Source organism: Silurus meridionalis, chromosome 4, assembly GCF_014805685.1.
Source record: "Silurus meridionalis isolate SWU-2019-XX chromosome 4, ASM1480568v1, whole genome shotgun sequence".
Taxonomy (NCBI): Eukaryota; Metazoa; Chordata; class Actinopteri; order Siluriformes; family Siluridae; genus Silurus; species Silurus meridionalis.
Window position 1 is genome coordinate 3456391 of NC_060887.1, and position 22407 is coordinate 3478797.

General features: G+C 37.6%; 2 protein-coding genes, 1 non-coding gene and 1 pseudogene across 3 annotated transcripts in view; 2 read left to right on the forward strand and 2 right to left on the reverse strand.

Moving 5' to 3' along the window:
- LOC124384578 (zinc finger protein 850-like) overlaps positions 1-22407 on the reverse strand; it is a 1373244-nt gene that overhangs the window by 428597 nt on the left and 922240 nt on the right. The gene's annotated exons all lie outside the window — the stretch shown is intronic.
- LOC124384668 overlaps positions 1-22407 on the forward strand; it is a 920651-nt pseudogene that overhangs the window by 418795 nt on the left and 479449 nt on the right.
- trnav-uac lies at positions 880-952 on the reverse strand. Its single transcript has one exon. It is a non-coding gene; the product is annotated as a tRNA-Val (tRNA).
- LOC124384593 (serine/threonine-protein kinase pim-1-like) lies at positions 4903-8207 on the forward strand. Its single transcript, XM_046847573.1, has 9 exons — positions 4903-5122; positions 5593-5778; positions 5984-6190; positions 6277-6371; positions 6726-6776; positions 6966-7338; positions 7429-7605; positions 7893-7988; positions 8091-8207. The coding sequence occupies exons 1-9, from the start codon at positions 4996-4998 to the stop codon at positions 8114-8116; spliced, it is 1338 nt and encodes a 445-aa protein (XP_046703529.1). The 5' UTR covers positions 4903-4995; the 3' UTR covers positions 8117-8207.

Sequence of the window (22407 nt, forward strand, 5' to 3'; positions counted from 1 at the left end):
GTAAATTAATAACAGTTATACCAGAGGTCAGAGTAAATTAATAACAGTTATACCAGAGGTCAGAGTAAATTAATAACAGTTATACCAGAGGTCAGAGTAAATTAATAACAGTTATACCAGAGGTCAGAGTAAATTAATAATAGCAGTTATACCAGAGGTCAGAGTAAATTAATAGCAGTTATACCAGAGGTCAGAGTAAATTAATAACAGTTATACCAGAGGTCAGGTAAATTAAAGTTATGGCAGTTATACCAGAGGTCAGAGTAAAGTATAGCAGTTATACCAGAGATCAGATCTATAAAATGTGGTATGATTTACTATTGATTAACATTATTAAGAAACATTGAAGATGTGAGCTTATCGAAATCAGATTCAGATTGAGTTCACACTTGTATTATTAAGAATCCAGGATGTAAATATTTACCTTAAAATGCTGTAGTATAGGAACATTTCTCAAAATCTCAGTGGAACCATGTGAATTAAACTTAGAGAACTCACTCAAATGTCCCTATGTTTTGCCCAATAATAGTTTTAGCCAATCAAATGAGTTTCTTTTTCGAACGTTGCTCTGTGTTTCACTACAGGAATTGCTTTGGGCGTGACCAACTACAGAAGCTTCTATGACACTACATCTGTCTTAACAGGTCGACCCGTCTGTCCCCTCTTACAATGTCATTCACACTTTCTTCCTATGAAGGACCACATCAAGCTCTCTCAGCATATCCAGTTTTTAATGAGTACAGGGAGGTTGCATCTCACCCATGTCCTTCTTCATATGGAGGAACCATCTCGGCAGAGACCTCACCTGATGTTCATCGTGCGCATGGGCCCTGTAACCGCAATGCACTAAAAGCATATAGAATCAGAGACTCAAGGGCATGGCTCCACTGGGGCTCGAACCCAGGACCTTCTGCGTGTAAAGCAGACGTGATGACCACTACACTATGGAACCTGCTGCCGAGAGGGTTGATGTCCAATGTGCATAAATAGAAACATATCTCTCAAAATTTAACTGGGAAAATATTAATTCAACTTAGAAAATTCACTGACTCAAATGTCACAATCATCTCCACTGTTTTGAGCGTGTTAAGCTCCAGGTTTTTATGACTGCACCATGTCTCTCAGGTCTTTCTTCACTGAAGCAGGGTCGTTGGCTGAAAACTGATTTTTACAGCTTTTTAGAGTAGCTCCTCTTAGCCACTCTATGAGGATCAATAATAAGGATTAATCTTCCTCATATTACTGAATTAATCATGTACTACAGAATTTGAAAAGAACTTGGATCCTGTCAACCGAGAACAGAAAGCTGAGGGTACATTTGGAAACAAGTTTTCAAGCTGTATAGTTGCAATCTGGAGAACATTTTGCCTGAATCGATATTTCTGCTCATTCATGCTGTTTAGTTGACTGTATGGTTCCATAATGTAGTGGTCATCACATCTGTTTTACATGCAGAAACTCCTGAGCTCAACTCCCAGTGGAACCATGCAGCTGGCAAACATGAATGAGGTTTATATTTTGTGAACAGTTATGTTAAGAAAGCGAAGATATTCCTAAAATTTGAACACAATTCTGCAAATAAAAACAAGTTGGCATTTTTCTGCATTGCGCTTGTAACAGCATTCCAGAAGTAGAATCAGAATTAAGTGCATGGTTCTACTGGGGTTCGAACAAAGCATTCTGCGTGTAAAGCAGGCGTGATGACCACTACACTATGGAACCTGTTGCTGAGAAGGATTATGTCCAATGTGCATAAAGATAAACATCTCTCAAAATCTAACTGGAAAAATATAAATTAAAGGTTTTGCCCAATAATAGTTTTAGCGATGCAAATGAGTTTATTACTGCTGCTGACATTACTGAGTAAAATGCTGCTTCCTCAGAAGACCACACACAGTAGGCTCATGACCACCGAGTGAAAGATCTCCAGCATCTTAATGCACTTAATGCAAAAAACAAAAAAACAGGTTCCGTGTAATAATTCATCACTTCTGCTTTACATGCAGGAGGTTCTGGGTTTGATTCCCAGTGGAATCATGTATAAAACAAATATTATGTAAGAGTGTTTCTTCTTCTTTTAAAAACCATAGCGTGGTTGTGATCACCTCTGCTTCACACACAAAAGTGGCCGTAAAACTGTAAGGAGAGAGACAAAAGCTGAGTCCCATGTGCTAGGTGGCCAAGATTTTTTAATAAAAAACACAATGAAAGTAAATATAAAATAAACCGTATCCTGCTAGCGGGAAATAAATTCCACCATTAGGGTCCCTTAACTGGTTCCATTGTGTAGTGTAAACACAATTTTCTCTTTTTCTCACTCTGGATGTATACAGTTTTTGAAAAGTGGCAGGAGGACACCGATAATCACTGCAGCCGTCTAAACTGTCCTCTGTAGTCCTCTGATGTCTGATTTTACAGCTGAGCAGAACCAGACAGTTATTAAAGGAACTCCTGTTGAACTTTCTAAGCTGGTGAAGGAAGTACATCCTCTGTTAAACCTTTTTAACAATGGAGTCGATGTGATTGTCCCACTACATGCCCTGAGAGATGGTGGTGCCCAGGAACCTGAATGACTCCACTGCTGCCATAGTGCTGTTAATGATGGTGAGTAGGGGGAGAGCAGGGGGGTTTCTCCTAAAATCCACAATTATCTCCACTGTTTTGAGCGTGTTAAGCTCCAGGTTTTTATGACTGCACCATGTCTCTCAGGCCTTTCTTCACTGAAGCAGGGTCGTGGAGTCAGTGGAGTCAAAGCTGAAAAGTTGCAATCTGGAAACATATGCAGGTGAAGGTGATTGTGTGGATCCATAGGGTAGTGGTCATCACATCTGCTTTACACGCAGAAGGTCCTTCTGCGACCCCCAGTGGAACCATGCAGCTAGCAAACATGAATGAGCTTCATGTATTTGTCACAAATTGTTACTAAATCCTTGAAAAAAATAAACAACTTTTGGTGTTTCTGCATTGTGCTTGCAACAAAAATGGACAATAGGAATTCCAAAAGGCTCAAGGGCATTGCTCCACTGGGGGTTGAACCCAGGACCTCCTGCGAGTAAAGGAGATGTGATGACCGTTAAAGCTGTAAGAGAAGTTGGACACTAAGGAAGGAGAAAAGGAGAACTACAGGGGAATAAAGTTGATCAGTCACACCATGACGTTATAGGAAATAGTGGAAGCCAGGCTGAGTTTATTCATTAGTTATTTATCCAGTTATCATCTGTTAACCTGTTATTTCAACAAAACCAGATTTTCTCCTGCAAACCAAGTTCAAGAAAATGCTACAAGGAATTGACTCCCATGTCGTGTTTGCTGGACTTTAGAATGTAATACTTTATTGCACTGAGGTGCTTTAGTACATAAAGGTCTTCATTTAATTTTTATTATTATTATATGCAGATTTACATATTTATGAAACCCAAAGAGATAAAATTATTAAATTTCCAATATTTGGTTTGATTAAACAATGTTATTTGGGTGTTATATAATCAACACATCCTCGTCAAAGCAAGGAACATTCATAAACCCCCAAAAACTTTAATAATGATGATTAATAATAATAATAATAATAATAATAATAATAATAATAATAATAATAATAAAAATAATACAGTGGAACCCGGTTATGTCGATGTCCTAGGTTGTCGCCAGAAAGCATCGAGGTAACCGATGATCGAGATAAACAAAAATCAATATAGTGGCAATATATTAATGTGCTTGAAATTTCTTTATGTACATGATGTGCGTTAATAAATGAGAATGTGCATGCACGTGTTTTTGAAGGGTTTTTTTACACAACAGCGTTGCCGCGATTTGTTCGATGAAGGCATGCTATAAAAATACATACAGTACATGTTTATCTGTCAGAATCCACCTGCCACGCCCCTTCGCCCCTTCAGCGTGTCAGGTGTTTTCTCGCCGCTTTCTGAAGCTCCGCTTCAATTGCGCACATATGGTGCTCGTTTATCATCATCACCAGCTCCTATTTAAACTTCCACACTCTCACTGTCCGTTATTGTTGGTATATGTTGGTTCACGGCGGTCGTTGTTATCGCTCATGTGTATCCCGGTACGTGTCTTCCCACCGGCACTCTCTCAACGGCTGCTCTTTTCTTCCCAAAGCGCATCGCGGATTCTTGGGTGTCAGTCAGAACAGATCGATGCTTTGATTTCACGTGTTTCAGTGTAGAAAACACAGACTTTGTGGGGGGTGTTTTTTTTATGTGCGTGTTCACTTCGCTCGAGTTCAATAAGTTTTTTTCGTCAAATGCGCATGTGCGTGAGATGAATATACAGCAGGGGTGGGCAATTAATTTTTACAAGGGGCCACATGAGAAATCTGAATTGTGTCAGAGGGCCACACCAACGATAATATTTTAGGGATGCACCGAAATGAAAATTCAATTTAAATGGCAATGAAATCCATAATTTTTTGTGTTATGCCTTTTGCCTTGGCACCATCACTGGAAAACTTTCCTGCCTTTTCAAAAACGTCCGCTACAGACAGAGTGCGCATGCTCGGATTGACTTTACTTTTCTGCGCCGCGTTCTTCTCATATTTACAATGGCAATCGGGATGTTTGGATTTCAGGTGATCAATTTAAACCCGACTTGGAGAAACTCTTTGCAGATACAGAAAAGATCTACATGTAGATCTAGATCTGTGGTTAGGTCTTCAAGATGTTTGAAACAAACTACCTGTCCAGAACTTTTAAAAGTGTGTGTGCAAGTATACCTAGAAGAATTAATGCTGATTTGCAGAGAAAATGTGGTCACACAAAATTATTAATTTAGACTTTTATTAATTTGGACTCTTTTTTATTTATTCTTTATTTATGCAGAGTACTGTATATTTATATCACATTCTTCTTCTGTCTTGATTGAATATATAAATGTGTAAATACAGGGCAGTGGTAGTGGAACCCCTCAGATGTAAACTAAACAGAGGCGTTACCTGGAGACAAAACTGTACACATACTGTTTCATCATCAATATCAAATGTTGCCATGGATACGCGACCTCTTTTCACTGCTGGACAGCGATATCTGCTGGATGCGTTATTTTGGGCAAGAAGGAAATAAAACCGAGAATAAAGCGCCATCTGCTGGAATGTTTCACAAAAAATGTAAGACGCTAAACACTACATAACATCCTTGTTTAAAACGGACTCAATGTCCAGTTCCTGACCGTAATGGAAAGTTAAAAAGAAATGTATGCCTCATGTCACCAGAATAAACTCTACCCAATTAGTATAAATACTGGCAAAGTGGGACACTTCAGATCAAACCTCTGTATCTTAAATCTCACTGATCTAAATTTATTTCTGAGTTCAGTCTTGGAAAATAAAAAGTCCAAGGAACCAACACAAAGATTCTGAAAATAGTCTGTAAACAAAATGGCAGCTACATTGGGCAAAACATGTCAAGATAAAAAAAGAGGGGTTGTAAATGTGATGTGCACTCAATTTACTAGGAAGACCTACAATCATTTACTGTGTGTGTGTGTGTGTGTGTGTGTGTGTGTGTGTGTGTGTTGCTGCATTATCACCACATTATTTATGCAAAAATAATAATTCTTATCACTTTCTTTATTTAGTTTTATACATCAACCAGCACACTGGATGCTGGAACATAAAGGACAGGGCACATGATCAGCCCAAGTCATCATTCAGGGGCAAAAGGAAATCTGATAACCTGCCCAATGAATATGAGCCTCATCAGAAGAGACAGAAAAAACAGATAATAGAAGAGAAAACGGACGTCTCCAACAAAACTAAACTAGGTAAAAAAAAATACATGCAAACTTGTCCAAGGGTTTGTGAATGTGATGTACCCTCACTGTCCCCTTCATTAGAAACACCTCTGTATTCATATACACTTTGTGTGTGTGTGTGTGTGTGTGTGTGTGTGTGTGTGCGTCTGTGTTGCTGCATTATCACCACATTATTTATGCAAAAATTATAATTCTTATCCCTTTCTTTATTTAGTTTTATACATCAACCAGCACACTGAAAGCTGGAACATAAAGAAGAGGGCATACGATCAGCCCAAATCATCATTCAGGGGCAAAAGGAAACCTGATAACCTGCCCAATGAATATGAGCCTCATCAGAAGAGACAGAAAAAACAGATAATAGAAGAGAAAACTGACGTCTCCAACACAAATAAACTACCTCCTAAACATTTAGGCATTGGTAAGGCAGAAGAAAGTTGAAGTGGATGAACAGCAGTAGGACTGGTTATGTGAATTAGACACTCATCTTTGGATGTTTTTTCACAGCACATTTGTTGGAGGTTTATGAGACGAGAGAACTGCTGGGCAAAGGAGGATTTGGCTCTGTGTATGCTGGTGTACGTAAAGCAGATGGATTGCCAGTAAGTCTTTTCTCTCTTGTTTTATTCTATATCTCTGACTTCATTATATGTCGTAATTTAATATACACATTGGGGAAGCCTGTTTTTAGTCATCATGCTGAATATTTAATCATAAGATCAGGAATGGCAGTGTTCACTGATACGTGATTGTGACTTTAGAAAGAGGCTGATTGTTATAAGCATCATGGCATCATGGCTCAATGTAGGATTTTCAATAAAACTGCAGAAGTGATTACTACACTTTTATGATCAGCTAAAATTATATAACATCTAAGGCCAAATAAAAAATACGTTTTAGATCATTTATGTGAATAATTTCATCTAATTTCACAAAACACATTTGTATTTTTTTAGGTTGCAATCAAGTACATCTCCAAACGTAAAGCACCTGAAAAACTGGAAATCGTAAGTTTCTTCTGCATGTCTTAATGTACATAAAACAATAACCAATATCCTATACTATAATAATAATAATAATAATAATAATAATAATAATAATAATAATAATAATAATAATAATAATAATCACGTTATTCAGAACACTTTTATAAGCAGTTTGGGGTTATAATATGTAGCACTCGTTCTTTTCTACAGCCTGGACATGGTTTCCTGCCCACTGAGGTAGCTTTGATGTCCATCGTCAATACAGAACCATACTGTTTAAACATCCTGCGGATTCTGGAGTGGTATGAACAGCCAAAGTGCTACTACATAGTTCTGGAACGACCCGAACCATGTGAAAACCTCCACCAGTTCTGCAGTAGGTATGGCAGCTGCTTGCCTGAGACTGTGACTCGTTTAGTGATGGTTCAGCTGATAGATGCGCTGAAGCATTGCAAGAGCCGGGGAATTCTGCATCGTGACGTCAAGCCAGAAAACATCATGGTTCAGACAAACACTCTTAAGGTTAAGCTGATTGACTTTGGGTGCGGAGACTTGATCAAGGACAAGTACAAAGAATTTACAGGTATATTATCTGAAAGCTCTGAAAACGTATCTGAGTTCTGCATGGCAATGAGATGTGTGCTTCTTTTACTAACTGGAATGTCATTAACAGGCACACCCAGCTACGCTCCTCCTGAGTGGTTTAAAAAGAAAAAGTATTTGGCAGAACCAGCGACTGTCTGGTCTGTGGGTGTGACACTTTACAGACTGGTGTGTGGCTCTCTGTCTTTCAACACCAGGAAGGACGTGAAACATGGTCATGTGCGTTTCTCCAGAAGGCATTCTGAAGGTAAGAAACTGCAAAGACTGATAAGTTATGGAATAAGTCAAAGCAGGCTGAAGTTTCTATTGTACATTTACTTGAACAGAGAAAGAAGCATTTATTTGTTTGATCTTATAACAGCTATAAGTGTGAATAATTTAATATGCAATCAATGATATTTATTTCAAAGTTTTATATATTATGCATAACTGTTTTAAGAGATTAAATATTATACAGCATGATCTTTATTAGGTGAAGTTTCTATTCTTTTCTCTATGTTTTACTGATTTCTGTATCTGTGTATTGTTTAACAGAATGCATGCATCTGATCCGTTGGTGTTTGTGCACCAAACCAGCAGGCCGTCCGAGCCTGGAGCAGATAGAGCATCACCCATGGTTTCACTTTAGAGGTATTTGTGCTGTTCTTTCTCTCTTTATTTTTAAACCGACAGAGGAACCTTATAATTCATGAAGTAATTTTGTTCTCTAATTGTTTTGTTTTTGTGATTTAGGATCTGCACTACAAACTACTGGATAGACACCTGCCATCAAATACATCTGAAACCTACAAATATATTTGTGCTTTTGTACAAAATACATCAAAAATAAAAAATGTAATTGTAAATTGATTTCGACTGAGTCAGTTTATATTGCAATCATTTTTGTTAATCATGCTTACTTAATAAAACAATAAGCAATAAAAGTGGAGATAATCAGAGTTAAAGATGATTGTTTGGACCAATTAAAAGGAAAGTCACTGTATTGTCACTATCACTATATTTCTGCAGTGCACGGAAGTAAACAAAACACCCTTAGCTTAGAGGTCAAAGGGGAACGTAACAGGAATGTATATCAATTGTGCATCATAAAGGATATAAATTCTTTTTTTAAATAAAACAAAATCACCATGCAGCACACTCCTGAGACCGGGACCAAAAAAAAACAACACGGGAGAAACAGCAATTGACTTAAATCTAAAACAGAAAACAAAATTACAATACATCATATGCTTTATTCAGACACTTGTCAGCGAGCACGGTGCAACGGTAGGTGCAGAGTGACTGGATGGGAGGACCCAAATGCAGGATGCACACAAGGTTATGGGGAAAAAACTGAATTTGATAATTAAAGCAAGGGGCAAAGGCAAAAACAGAATCCAAAACAATCCAGGGTCAAAACAGGCAAACAGGGCAATGCAGGAGAAGACAAAACCAAAGTCCAAAACAGTCCAAAAATCCAGAAACCGGCAAAACAGTACAATACAGGGCAGAGCAAAACATAAACCAAAACAGTCCAAACTTCAAAACCAGAGGCAGGGCGGAACAGAGGTCAAGGACAGGATCCAGAACAGGCAGGATGATCAGGATCAGAAACAGGAACTAAAGCAGGCAGGATGGCAAGAATAATCTCAGGGGCTAGAAAGCCGGTAAGATAATCTGGCCAGGAGCTAAACTCTTGATTGTCCTTATATACACCGGGAGGCGCGGGAAAAAACGGCAAGATGGCCGCCGACCCGGAAGTGCTCACCGCGGAACCGGAAAAGCGCGACGCGAAACCAGAAGTGCAGTGTGCCCAGGAGATCCTGACAACAATAAACATTTTCTTAAACACAATTACCAACTGCCCCATTTCATTTAATTACCTTAACCACATGTACAGATTACAGAGGGAAGATTACGCACAATCTGGAAGTTGACCCGAGTGACTATATGAATGTTGTAGAATCAAAAATGATCAGAAGAAGCTGACTGAGGTGAACCCCTAAAACTAACCCAGGAATGGAGTAGAAACATTCTGACCACCTGCTGGTTTCTTTTTTTTTTTTTTTGAGAGACTGATTGGAGCTCTCCTGCTTGGAGGACAGGATTCCTGGAACATGAATGTCATGCCTGGGAGGAGCTGATCAACACTCAGTAATAGCAAAGGGAACTCGACCTGATGCTGAAGAATTCTTCATGGATCCTGCATATAAAATAAATAAATAAATAAAAGAACAAAGCTGCATGTTTTATCTCTGCATAATGAATACAGTCTACAATCTGATCATTTCTGTACATGTTAAAGGTGTGTTGTGTAAAATAATTTACTAAATGAAATGAAAGCTGCTCAGATCACACTAATGATATTATATGTTTATTTGATAAAAGCGTATCATGCAGTAATAATGTGCTTGTATCGTCTTACACACTGAAGACATAAACATCAACACTATAGATACCTTTAAGTGCCAGAAGCTGGTTTTCAACACTTTCATTCCTGTGGAAAAGAAAAATTCTTTATGGTTATGAATAACAATATTTTTATGTTTATGTAGAGAATCCATCATGCAATACTCTGTGTACCGTGTTTTGTATAAAAATTATGTACTTGAATAAAGTACTGGGTTAAAAGTCACATGTATCATGTATGTATATTTAACATTTTATGAAGATATCATTAAAATGTAGATTTCTACAAACATTTATCTGAGAATATTTCTGGTCCTTTTCTCCCTCACAGATGTAAAATAGACTCAGATTTTCCATCCACATGCAGATCACCAGGTCGCTGTCGCTTTTTCTTTCCTTTTTTATTTCTTGTAAACAAAGCTCAGTTATCACGAGCTGGAAAGAGCTGCATTCCACTTCCTGCCAGGTGCGTCACAGTGCACGTCACGCGCTCTTTCACCACTAAGAGCTTCTAAAGATGAATAAAACTAAGAACTCGCCCACACGGGGAATAAAAACCTCCCATGTGTCGTTAAAATCCTGCACTCATTGGCTACATTTTCTATGGAACATGTTGTTTCCACACTGCTACTGGCTGAAAATAAAAGATTGGAAATGAAAGGTGGTGCAAAGCAAAACATCACCACAAACACCTGCAGAGTTCAGTTGTATCACTGATAAGATTCTACCTGTCTTTGTCTTTTTTTAGTGGTTACTCTCATTTGTGTTTTTAACACTATATTCTACCAGCCATATTTATTTTTTACCACCAAGATGTCATTCTTTATGCAAAAGTTACTCTAAAACAGATACAAACAAAAGACCAAAAATGCTCTACAGTATGTTGTTCAGTGGAACCTTATCTTTCCAAATAAACAGGAATTTGCAGCAGTACTGTTTTTATGCATGTTGTTTGTGTGTATTGTTTACACAAATTTAGAAAATATATTCGTTATAAGCGTTCCATTGAAAAACAGTGATCTAAAATCGATGCTTGAGGCTTAGACCTTTAGAATGATATATAATTTATCATGATAACTTATACACCTTTTCATTTAATCTATTGTTACCTTACACCAGCAAACAGTGGTCATTTCAGGTGGCTGCTTTTGAACTGTAGGCTCCGCCTCCTCTGGTCAGGCTCTTGCTCTTCATTGGTCCTTTTTTCCCTCAGGCCTCCATTACAATTACCAGGTGACTCCACCTACATATAGTAGAGAGCTGAAGACAGAGCCAACACAAGGAGGGGGGAGTAGAAGAAAACAGCACAGACACGTAACAGCGGCATCCTGGTGCATGTTAAAAATAAAGTAACTCCATTACCGTTACCATATGATGCGTTACCTGTTACTTTTTTAAATGAATGAATTTGGGCTGAAGTGTAGACTACAGTCTAACCTGTTTACAGAAGCGACGCATTGTAGGATTGGTGGATGAACCACTGTAAACAGGAAGAAGACGCACTGTGGGTGTGTCTCAGTTTATTCAGGTCTGTGCGGCAGTAATGGCGAGTCGAGGCGAGAGCAAGACGAGTTTCTCAAAGTGGAAATATGCTCATTATTTCACTTTAGTTGAGTATAAAGACAAAAACTGTTTAGTCTAATATAAGCTGTGTCTTTCTGGTTCGAAGGTCGTATCTACTGCAATAGCAACACCTCCAGAAACTCCATGCCTGAGGAGCTAGAAGCTAGAAGCTAACCCGGTGTTCTGTTCTACATTGTTGATAGTTTTCATACTTCAGCTGTGAAAGGAACATTTTTAAGAACTCAACACAACAGCTTTTATGATGCAGAAGCCACTTTAGTTTTTGATTGTGAATATATAATTCAGCTTGTTTTGTTATTTATTTCAGAAATGCTTGTGATATATTCAGTTTGTGCTGCTCTGACTTTAATAAAATAGTGTTTAAAAATGACTTTGTGTTTAAGTCAGTTTTGTGTTTGTAGACCATAACACATAAAAGGGCATTAATGGGAACATTAAAGAAGGTTCTTTTAAAAAGTAACTAAAAATTTACTTTTAACAGTAACGCATTACTTTTTGGTGTAAATAATCAACTAAGTAATTGAGTTTTTTTAATAAAGTAACAAGTAACTGTAACTAGTTACTATTTTTTATTAACCAGCACAACACTGGTGATAAGTATAGTATATTTAATCAAACTCATGTAACCTATTTACTCCAAGTATAATTAAAATAATAATAATCAGTTAGTAATAAATAGAGTAGAATAGGGTCTGACTAATGTTATGAGTGTGTAGGAGAAACAAAAACAAGGCAGACTTAAGCATGTTTATTAGGAAAGAAGAGTTTGTGGGCCATTGCTGCTGCAGAAGACATGGGTGAGCAATCAGGATCAGACTCAGGGGAAGATATGGGAGGATAATAATAATAATCAGGTGAGAGAACGGGGGAAGTAGGAGAATAATCAGTAGGGGACCAACATGAAGGATAAGGAGGAGATGGTAGAGTCGATGCAGGAATACGGGAGTCGTCATAGTCTACATTGTTGGTCTGTGTCACCTGATGATAAACAGCAGGAAGGTCAGACGAGGTCTGTGTGCCCATATCACGTGTAAAAGTATTCTTCACGATGTGAGGAGGCAGACAGGGTTCTCTGGAACAGCTGGAGTAGAGAGATGTTTAATAAATGGAGCAATCTCAGTGGTGAGGGAGAAGAGCTGAAATTGACGATACTGTCGGAGGAGAACGCTCCTAAGAGCTGTCCCAGAACGTCTGTGAGATGGAGCTGAATAAAAGAAACCAACAGAGATACGATGTAAAAGGGTGAAATCACAATGACTAAATATAAAAATGTATATGTTCATGTGGGGACAAAAGTAACAAGATTATAAATCAGGGGTCACAAACCTTTTTGACACCGAGAGCTACTTCTTGGGTACCGACTAATGTGAAGGGCTACCAGTTTGATACACACTTCTGAGATAAAAGATGTGCTCAGTTTACCTTTAATTATTATTTAATTATTACCTTTAGTTATTATTAATAATTAATGATATATATCAGGGTGTCAAACTTAATTGCACAGGGGGCCAAAACTCAAAGCACACTTTAGGTTGCGGGCCGAACAGGATAAACATTTATTGAACACACTAAAACAATGCTTTTTAAAATAAATATTAATAAAAACAGACAGGAAAATTATTCCAGAACAAATAAAATTAAACTTTAAATAACCTAAAATATTTTGCTCTCCATAAAAATATATCATCAAAAAGATCATTCTGAGAAACCAAGAGCAATTGGAGAAACATGAAGCTCAGCTGAGGGCACTTTGGGTTCTGACTATGAGAAACAGCAGAAACAGAAAGCTGAACCTCTACAAGCCCAAAGAGTCGCAGAAAATCTCTGAGGAAACAAAGATTCTTAGGTGAGGGAAGAGAAATGAGGATGGAAACCCGAGAGTGACTGGAGGAAGCTGTACAGCTGTTCAGCAATATGACTTCAGCACTAGAGAAAGAAAACCAGAGAAAGAAAAAGAGGAGATCAAGCTGGACATGTCCTACATATAATAAAGTACAAAAATATCAGTGATTATTGTAACTCAATATTTTTTATTACTTCAAAATAAATAAATATCTTAAATATAGTGTGTGTTTTGTTTCTATTATTAAATTATTATTGTACATCATTTAAATGTAACTAAGAATTAAAATCCTCATGATAAAATGTTGGGAAAATGAGACAAAAGTAAATTATAATAAAATAAAAGGTTCTGTTTAAACCCAATTTTACATGAACAGAAGTTAAAGTAATAAAATAAACAGTTATTGAACAGTATTCACAGCATCAGTTTAAATATTAAATCACAATAACACAGAGATTAAATCAGTTTACAATACATGAGTTCTTCATGGGTTCATCTGATCACACAATACTATAAAGTTTAGTTCCAATGCAGCCTCATAACATCATAGTTCAAGTATAACTTTTAACAACTGCAGTTAGTAGAAAAACAGTAGACAGAACTGTTTTATAGATTAATTTTAATAATTCAGTCCATTCAGTTTGGTCAATTCAGTTCGAAAAGATTCGATTCGATGATTTCGACTCCTTAGATTCAGTTCAAGTGACTCGGTTCAAGAGTTCAGTTCGGTCACTTCTATTCAAAACAATGAGGTCGACCAAGACTGAATCCATAGATAGTTCAAGAAATTTCAGCAGTCTCTCAAAAAGAAACCAGCAGGTGGTCAGAATGTTCCTACTCTGTTCCTGGGTTAGTTTCAGGGGTTCACCTCAGTCAGCTTCATCTGGTCATTTATGATTCTACAACATTCATATAGTCACTCGGGTCAACTTCCGGATTGTGCGTAATCTTCCCTCTGTAATCTGTACATGCGCAGAGTGTGTGTGTGTGTGTGTGTGTGTGTGTGTGTGTGTGTGTGTGTGTGTGTGTGTGAGAGAGAGAGAGAGAGAGAGAGAGAGAGAGAGAGAGAGAGAGAGAAATAAAGTGAGTGACATGATGATGTCACAGGCAGAGGGCGGGGCATCTAGGTGTGATGTCACAGTGTGACACGTCTATATAATTCAAAGCGTGCTTTTGTTTCTCATTTGTGAATTTACCAATTGTAAGTAAAGAGACACTAAAATTGACAACCACCAAACAAACAAACAGCAGCAAGAAGCAGCAGCGATTAGCAGCAACTAAAAAAACATTACAAATTCTCTTCTATTGAACATTTCTTCATACAGGTACCTGGTAAGTCGTCTAAATAATTATGGCAGAATATTGTAGATTATTTAGTAGAAGACTCAAAAAGTACAAAGTCATTATTTAGCGACATTAGCATGGGTAACTAGCCAGCTAGCTAAGATTAGCTTTTTTTTTTTAGCTTTTATAGTTTAGCTTTTTATATTAATCCAACAAATTGACCTAATAATTAGTATAGAATCTATTAGATACAATTAAGTAGCTTAATTTAACCTATTTATCCCATATCCCAACTCATGTAACCTGTTTACTCCAAGTATAATTAACATAATATACTAATAAATAGAGTAGAATAGGGTCAGACTGGGACTACAATTTTAATAATCCTTGCAGCCGTGGCATGTTTTATCTGTTGTGGAATTCCTTGTCATTGTTTAGACAATACGTACAGCTCCCAGTGTATAAAATTACAGGTGAAGAGTCTTCTACAGAAAACATCTCCACAGATATGGATCAAAACATCTATGTGGATTTGGATGGAGGGATTATGGCCCTAGTCAATGAGAAAAAAATGACTGTAACAAACGTTTTCTTATAACTAAAATCACTAAACTCTTTCTACGCTTCAATTCTGATTCTTTGATTATATCGTATATAAATCATGTTGTTGTTGTGTGTATTTTATGCTGTGTGCAGGAACAACAGCTGGTGAACATAGGAGGCTTCTGAAAGTTATCCGTCTGCATCAAGGCACGTGTGCCTACATCAAAGCATGTGCTGAGGGGTATCGCTTCGACTTTGACACCTTTAGAGGTCCCTGCGATGCTTGTTATGCCCTTGTGTCCATTTTTTAAAGCATTGCTTGTGGTGCCTGCAGCAGCCCACCTGTCCTCTAGGTGAATGGTGTCGTAATGGACCCCGTAAATGGTTCAGGTTTCCTCCAGAAAAGGACGAATTTGTTTGGGAAACTGATGAGGACCGGTTCAGACCGGTGATCGACATTCTGCACCACGCTGACATGTTCTCCCAGATGGAATGTGGCTAGATTCCATCCAGAACTCTGTCTATGATCTTCCTGCTGGACTTCAGCTGATCACCCGTCTCTTTCATGTGCGTAGGGCTATTACCCTTGCCCAATCGTTTGGAGTTACTGCCAGCTCAGTGGGTGCTCCGAGAACTCACAGTTTTCTGTTCACGGGCTTCGTCATGCAAAGCACCTTTGTAACGTACTACACCATCACCTTCTGTGGCTATGTTCTATGGACAACTGAACCAGCGAAACATCGTGATTGGAATTGTCGTCCTATCCTTTGTCACATATTTCACACAGTCAGAACAGACTCAATGATATTTTCATCGAGACGTCACGGTGGTGGTTACAGGTATCACAGTGAGGTGTGGTCTGCACTGCAGTCTCACAGTTCTATATCTGCTCCCCTGCCACGCTGGATCAGACGACTATCACCCATTCCATAGTTAAGCCACTTTGCACTGGACTGCATCAACTTTTATTTTCTTATGTTTTCACATTTGTTAGTTACTTGTACAATCACGACTGAGGATGAACTTGGTGGTGAGTCCACTGTCGTGCCCCTGGTGGGCAGAGTGGGAATTTTACATAAAATTTGGTTGCTGTCAGGGTTTTTCGCCCACTTCCAGTTCATCATGTTGTGATTAGGCTTATCCATTGATGCTTTGAGGGTGGGTAATGATGTCAATTTTGGTCGATTTCTTTTTTTTTTTTTTTTTTTTTTTTTCGATTTTGCTCGATTTTTGCTTAGATTTTGTCTTATTTTGATTTTTGTCTGTTTCATTTTTTAGTTATAAATATATAAATAAATTAAATTATTTTTGTTTTATGTTTGTTAATGGGTTAAAATAGATGTAAGCATAGAGTGTGAGACTAATTAATAAGGGAGTGATGGCTCTAATCCTCCTTATCTAGCGTGTGACCTAATAATTAGTATAGTATATTTAATCAAAATCAAGGGAAAGATATGGGAGGATAATAATAATGATCAGGTGAGAGAACGGTGGAAGTAGGAGAATAATCAGTAGGGGACCAACATGAAGGTTAAACAATGAAGCGGCTAATTTATGGATTTTTCCTGGGTTTTTTCCCGGTTTCACAAGCTTCAAGCCAAAAAACTGAGCCCCATAACATCAGACCAATGAAATTGCCAAATGGGTTAAGGTGAACCAATGAAGCTCTTTATATTAAATTAGTTGCACTCCCACTGAATCGACCCACACCACATCATAAATATGGATGAGGTTCCTCTGATGTTTGACCTGCCGCTCACTCGCACTGTCTACAGGAAAGGAGAATAATTCGTCACGCTAAAAAACAACCGGGCATGAAAAAACACACTTCACCTGTGTTCTGAGCTGCACGGCATCGGGAGAAAAGATTCACCGATGGTGATTTTTAAACGCACAACGATGCCAAAAGAAAAACTCCCGAGAGAAATAGTTGTGAAAGGAAAAGGAGAAAAAAACAGTGAACAATGACTTTCTTGTTAGGCTACTGTTTAGATACAAGCCGTGTAACAGACACTGTCTTTAATTAAAGTCTGTGTAAAGTTCATTAGTTTCAGTGGGAGCGCATCTGATTTAATATAAAGAATTTCATTGGTTCACCTAAACCCGTTCGGCAATGTTATTGGGCTCAGTTTTTTGGCTTGAATCCTGTGAAACTGGGAATAACCCAGAAAAAAATTATATATTAGCCACTTCATTGTTTAAGCTGCGAGATTCAAAGCGAAGGAAAAAAGTAGCGGCTTATATACCGGAAAATACGGTAGTCTAACAGTAGTTAGTTCTGGATACATTGATGTCCTTTTTGTCCTTTTGCAGAAACAAATACATTGCACAAAGATCTCAGGGTTGAGTGTTCACATTTACTTAAATGTAATGCAATGCACTTAAAATATATTTACATGTTCTTCATATGCCATCAAAAAGTCTTCCATCTTCTCACCAAAATATCCTATTTTCCTCTTTTTATACAGTTTCAGAAACTGAGGTGTATATTTGTCAAGAGCAGCACAGAAAGAAAATGGCAGATTTTGATTTGTTATCCTGTGAAATTAGCTGTAAAGCTGCATTGGGAACAAAAGAACATACAAATCAACAATCCATATTAAACTAAGACTTTTTCCAGCTCAAGCAGTGCTGCAAAGACGAGTGACACTATGTGGTCCTAGTAACAGTTTTTTTACTTACTCGAGCTTCACAAAAGTGTGCAGGACATCTATCTTTTAGTTCAGCAATTGAAGGAGCTGAATTCAAAATTTCTTCATGCCTGAGAGAAAGGTGTGTTGCATTTGCTGATGGATGAGAGTCATGTCTTTTCCTTCTACAGCTTTCTTGAACTGGTCCACCATCTCAAGCCTCTTGGTTTCCAAAATGCCCTTAGTCTGTCCACAGGGATAACTGGGAAGAAAATTAATTTCCCCTCTTCTGGGTCATTTGATGTTGGCCCTGGATGCTAAACCTTCTGGATTTGTCCTGCTTCACTTTCCTTCATTCACAGCAACACCCTTTATGTCAGCCCTGGTCAGTTTGGTCCTGTAGTTGCCCATTTTGAAGCATAGGCTGTTCTTCCAACCCTCATAACCTGTTGTGGAACCTTTTCTTTTAGACAGGGGTGCTTGAATAGTAGAGTTTCTGCAGCCTTGCCAATCTGTTTGGAACTAGGATAGGCTTTATGCTTATACATTTCAACAGCCATCACATCACGTATGTTGTGTTTTGATTCCTTGTCAGCTTTAAAGTTTTCCTCTGTCAAAAATGCAGCGTTGCCTTCTCTTAGAGTGTACTCGAACTCATATGAGAATGGGGGAACAACAAAGACCTCTGGCCAAAGGCTAAGGTGCTCTGGTGAATCTACTAATCTATCAGACAGTAGCATTGTGTCGTCTAAACTGGAAGAACCAGTTTAACTAGTCTAAAAGTCGCTCGGGAGGCTAGGTCCTCGATATTAACTAGATTGCATAGTGCATTGTCAAACTCTGTTTCTTCAAACTGAAGCTGAAAGTAAAATTCAAGTTCTTTAACTTCAACAATGAGGCCATGTACATTCTCAGGACGAGAGGGCAAAATCAGCCTCTCAGCGTTGTCATCATCTAGAATGACCCTCAGTTTCAGTACATCAGCCACTCTAATTGTACTGTATTGAGGAGAACTGTAACATGACCCTCAAATATCAATATATGTATGTTGCCCTTATTGTTAGAACACAGGTTCTCAATTACTCATCATTTTCATTAATGCATACCCAGTTCTCATGTTAAAGTATTGCACAAAGCTGATAAATAAGCCACAGCATTTAGAAAAATGTTTGGCATTCTGGGGAATTATAAATATAAACAGCAGCAATCGGTCAGCTTCGATCAGGAAAGAACTTAAACATATCACAATATTCCTTTAAGGTCAACTTAATGTTAACTTTTAAAACACTTTGCATATGTAAGAATTTACTCTTACATTGAAATAATATATACAAACCAAATAATCCTCACAACACACACCAATGTGTATAAATCAATGTGAAATACACATTACCTATCACTATGTTGACCTTTGTGTCCAGGAAGGTGATTACTAGAGTTTACAAATGGTCCAAAAAGATGCTTATTGTTTATCAGTTGACTGTGAAAAAAGGTAGAGGACAGAGTTTGTTATGGTTCTGCTTTTTCATTCAGACACTGGAATAAAATGCCTGATATTTTATAGGTGAATAATGGCATTTGGTCTATTAGCTGAAACACAAATTTCACTGTATGACCTTTGTTTGTATTTTCTATGAGCTCATATGATTTTAAATGCTCAACATACAATGTTTCATAGTCTTTGAGTAAAAAGTAGATATTGTCTTTAATGAGTAATGTGTTTTTGATCTCTTTAAACTCAGGGAAGGCACCACGAACACCAGTTTCTTATCACTACATTTTTGTAGTTATGAGTATTATGAACAATTTTTTGAACACGTTATGCTTCTCCTCAAATCACATTGTCCAGAGATGCACCAAAGGACCAAAGCACTTTATGAGATGGTATAATGCTCAATATAATGATGCTTTGGTCGTAATCGTAAGCTGGGCAAGACTACTTGAAGTAGCTGCCTTTGATCTGAAATGTTACAAGCCATGTACTGAATAGTTTCATATGTGAAAGTATGAGACACAGCAAGTTCTACTATCTTCCAAATCCATTAGTACTTCCCAAAATCTATCACCTTATGGGATTTTGGACCCAATAAGAACAGGCAGCAATTTAAGAAGAGTGTGGTTCTCAGCACCATTCCCTCTAATTGTTCCACCATGGACAACATTTTGTGGAACTGCGTGAGGACGGTCAACCTTATCTGAGTGCTGGAAGGGAATTAAACCTTAATCAAACCTTTTAAACAATGTGCCAACTCCACAGGAACAATGTCTTCCAACAGGTCATGTAAGATATCATGTGGAAATCCTGTGACAGGGTGGTAATAGGACAGATGATCAGACAGAACACAACTGTGTTTAACACCATAATTACAATCACTCTCATTATTTTGTATTTTTCAACAAGTTGTCCTTGCTGATCTTTTGTTCACGTTTCTAAACTACCAGCAATTGCATATGAGTTTTGCATTTCTGTTTGAATGGCGAGACAAAATCTGGAGAAATAATTCGATCTGAAACTCTCACTGAAACCAGCTAGCCCATGAGCAGCAGGGTTATCAGCTACAACAGAATAAACTGTGCCTTTTAGACAGTCACCAGATGTTTCAATGTAAATACCCACTGCTTTTAGAGTTTTTAAGTCTATTTTTGTCTATTTTTCTGTATGTCCCCAGATGATTTGCAATTTCAAAATCATCAACATATTATTATATAGAAATATTGCTCATTTCTGACCATTAACTGATAATAGCAAAGTTCCTGGTGGTATGAGGCATCACTGTATGATGAATACTGTCCAGGTGACTGTGAAGTGGTTGCTTGAATTTTCTCAAGTACATCTTGTTTTTTAAGCAACAACTGCAAAGATGAGATAATTGGCACATACATAAAGGTAGACTGTGATGACTCATTAATGTTCTCTACAGCTTTAACTAATGGAAAGTTTTCCTCATAATAGAATTTTCTCTATTTAGCTGTTGCCCCTCAGATGTCACGGACTATCTGACACTGGCTGTACAATTTCACTTACAAGTTGATCAGTATGTGGAGATTTGGGTTTTTTTCAGTGTATTGAATACAGATTCTCTCACAAAAGGTTCTGACAGTGAAAACAATATGCTGGATGATTTTCTGTGTTGCCCTCTGTGACACATGGAGAATAGTTTGCATTGTTCTGCTCTCCTAATCCCTTACTGCTACTATCTGCTGCTGGGGCAGTTTCATTTTCACCTGAACGTTGCACTGCATGATGTTTAATGTCACCATACTGGATTGTATTTCAGACATTCTGCACCACATCTGATGGATGGAAATCTGAGGCTTTTTGGTTTTCTCTGCATTTGTGTGCATTATATGTGGAATACACATTGGTTGGAAATTTGCAACCACTGAATGGACATGGAACTGTTTCTTTCCTTCTTAAATGCCCCCTTAAATGAATAAACATGTCCTTCTCCACAAATGGCTGCTTAAAATCACACAGACTTTTAACCCGTCATTATTCTGGATTGCTTCAGGACCGAATTCATGTATTTATATATAATAATAAAACATGTTTTATGACGTACACATTTTTTTCTAAGGAACTTCAGCATCTTTGGATGATGTAAAGCCCAAAGTGTGTTCTTTTAAAAGAGATGTAAATTGTGTATGTAGCACACTGTTGTCAGGAACTTTTACCATTGAAAGTCAGGAAGGTCATTTTCAGCTGTGAGGCCCAAAAGTGGGGCTGAAACCGAACAGGGTTCAAGAAACCGGGTTTATTTTCATATAAGTAACAGTATTTAGTTCAGTAAACTTAAGTTCATTTAAAGGAGAATTCAGTGCTGTTTAGTTCAGTAAAGTCTTCATTTAATCCAAAACTATTCCATTCATTAAGTTCAATTATCCTCAAATTAACATTTTTACATTCAATAAAAACAAATCATCCAGTTCTCATTGATGTTTATTTAGTGAATAATGGATTTAATAAACAATTGGTTTCACTCAGAATGACTTTTTATTTTTTAATAAGTAGTAAAAATTTGTGTTTTTATAAAACTCATCTGAAGCATAAAGATAAAAATGCACCAGTTGGTTAAAAGAAAACATTTAAAAGTAAAACATTTATTCCAGCTCATAAATCCTATAAAACATGCAGCATTAAACATGAACTTCCAGCAGATGAACATCTCATAATACTGTCTGGAAGTGAGAAATGTACAGGTTGTTTTTACTCCATACACATGAACTTACTTTGATCAGAAACACAATCATACTCCAAATCAATTAATCAATAAAGTCAATAAAAGAATCCCAAAATGCTGTGTGTCTTGTCCACGCTATTAATGACGTCATTAGAGCTCCACTACTTCTAATGACCTGCTGTGACAGTGAGCTCTAATACACATCACACTGCCACCTACTGGTCATTTATGATTCTGCAACATTCATAGAGTCACTCCGGTCAACTTTCGGTTCTCAAACCGTTTACTGTCAAATACCGCGTAGTAACTGCTTTCTCTATGGAGCTCTATGTAATAAGTGTAGTTTAAACACTCATCAATCAAATACAATTATCAACAGAATGTGAATAAAAAACAGTTTGGACTTTAAAAACCTCTATGTATTATGTAACAGAGATATCTACTGAAGTTAGCATGCTAAGCTAGCCCCGGTCCGTCCTCAGAGAGCATGCAGTCCTGCTGACCTTCACTCGCTTTATACACAGTTTACAGCCGTTTTTATCTTATTTATGACTGTAATATCGCTCTTCTCTCAGGAACAACAAAAACGTGGTGAA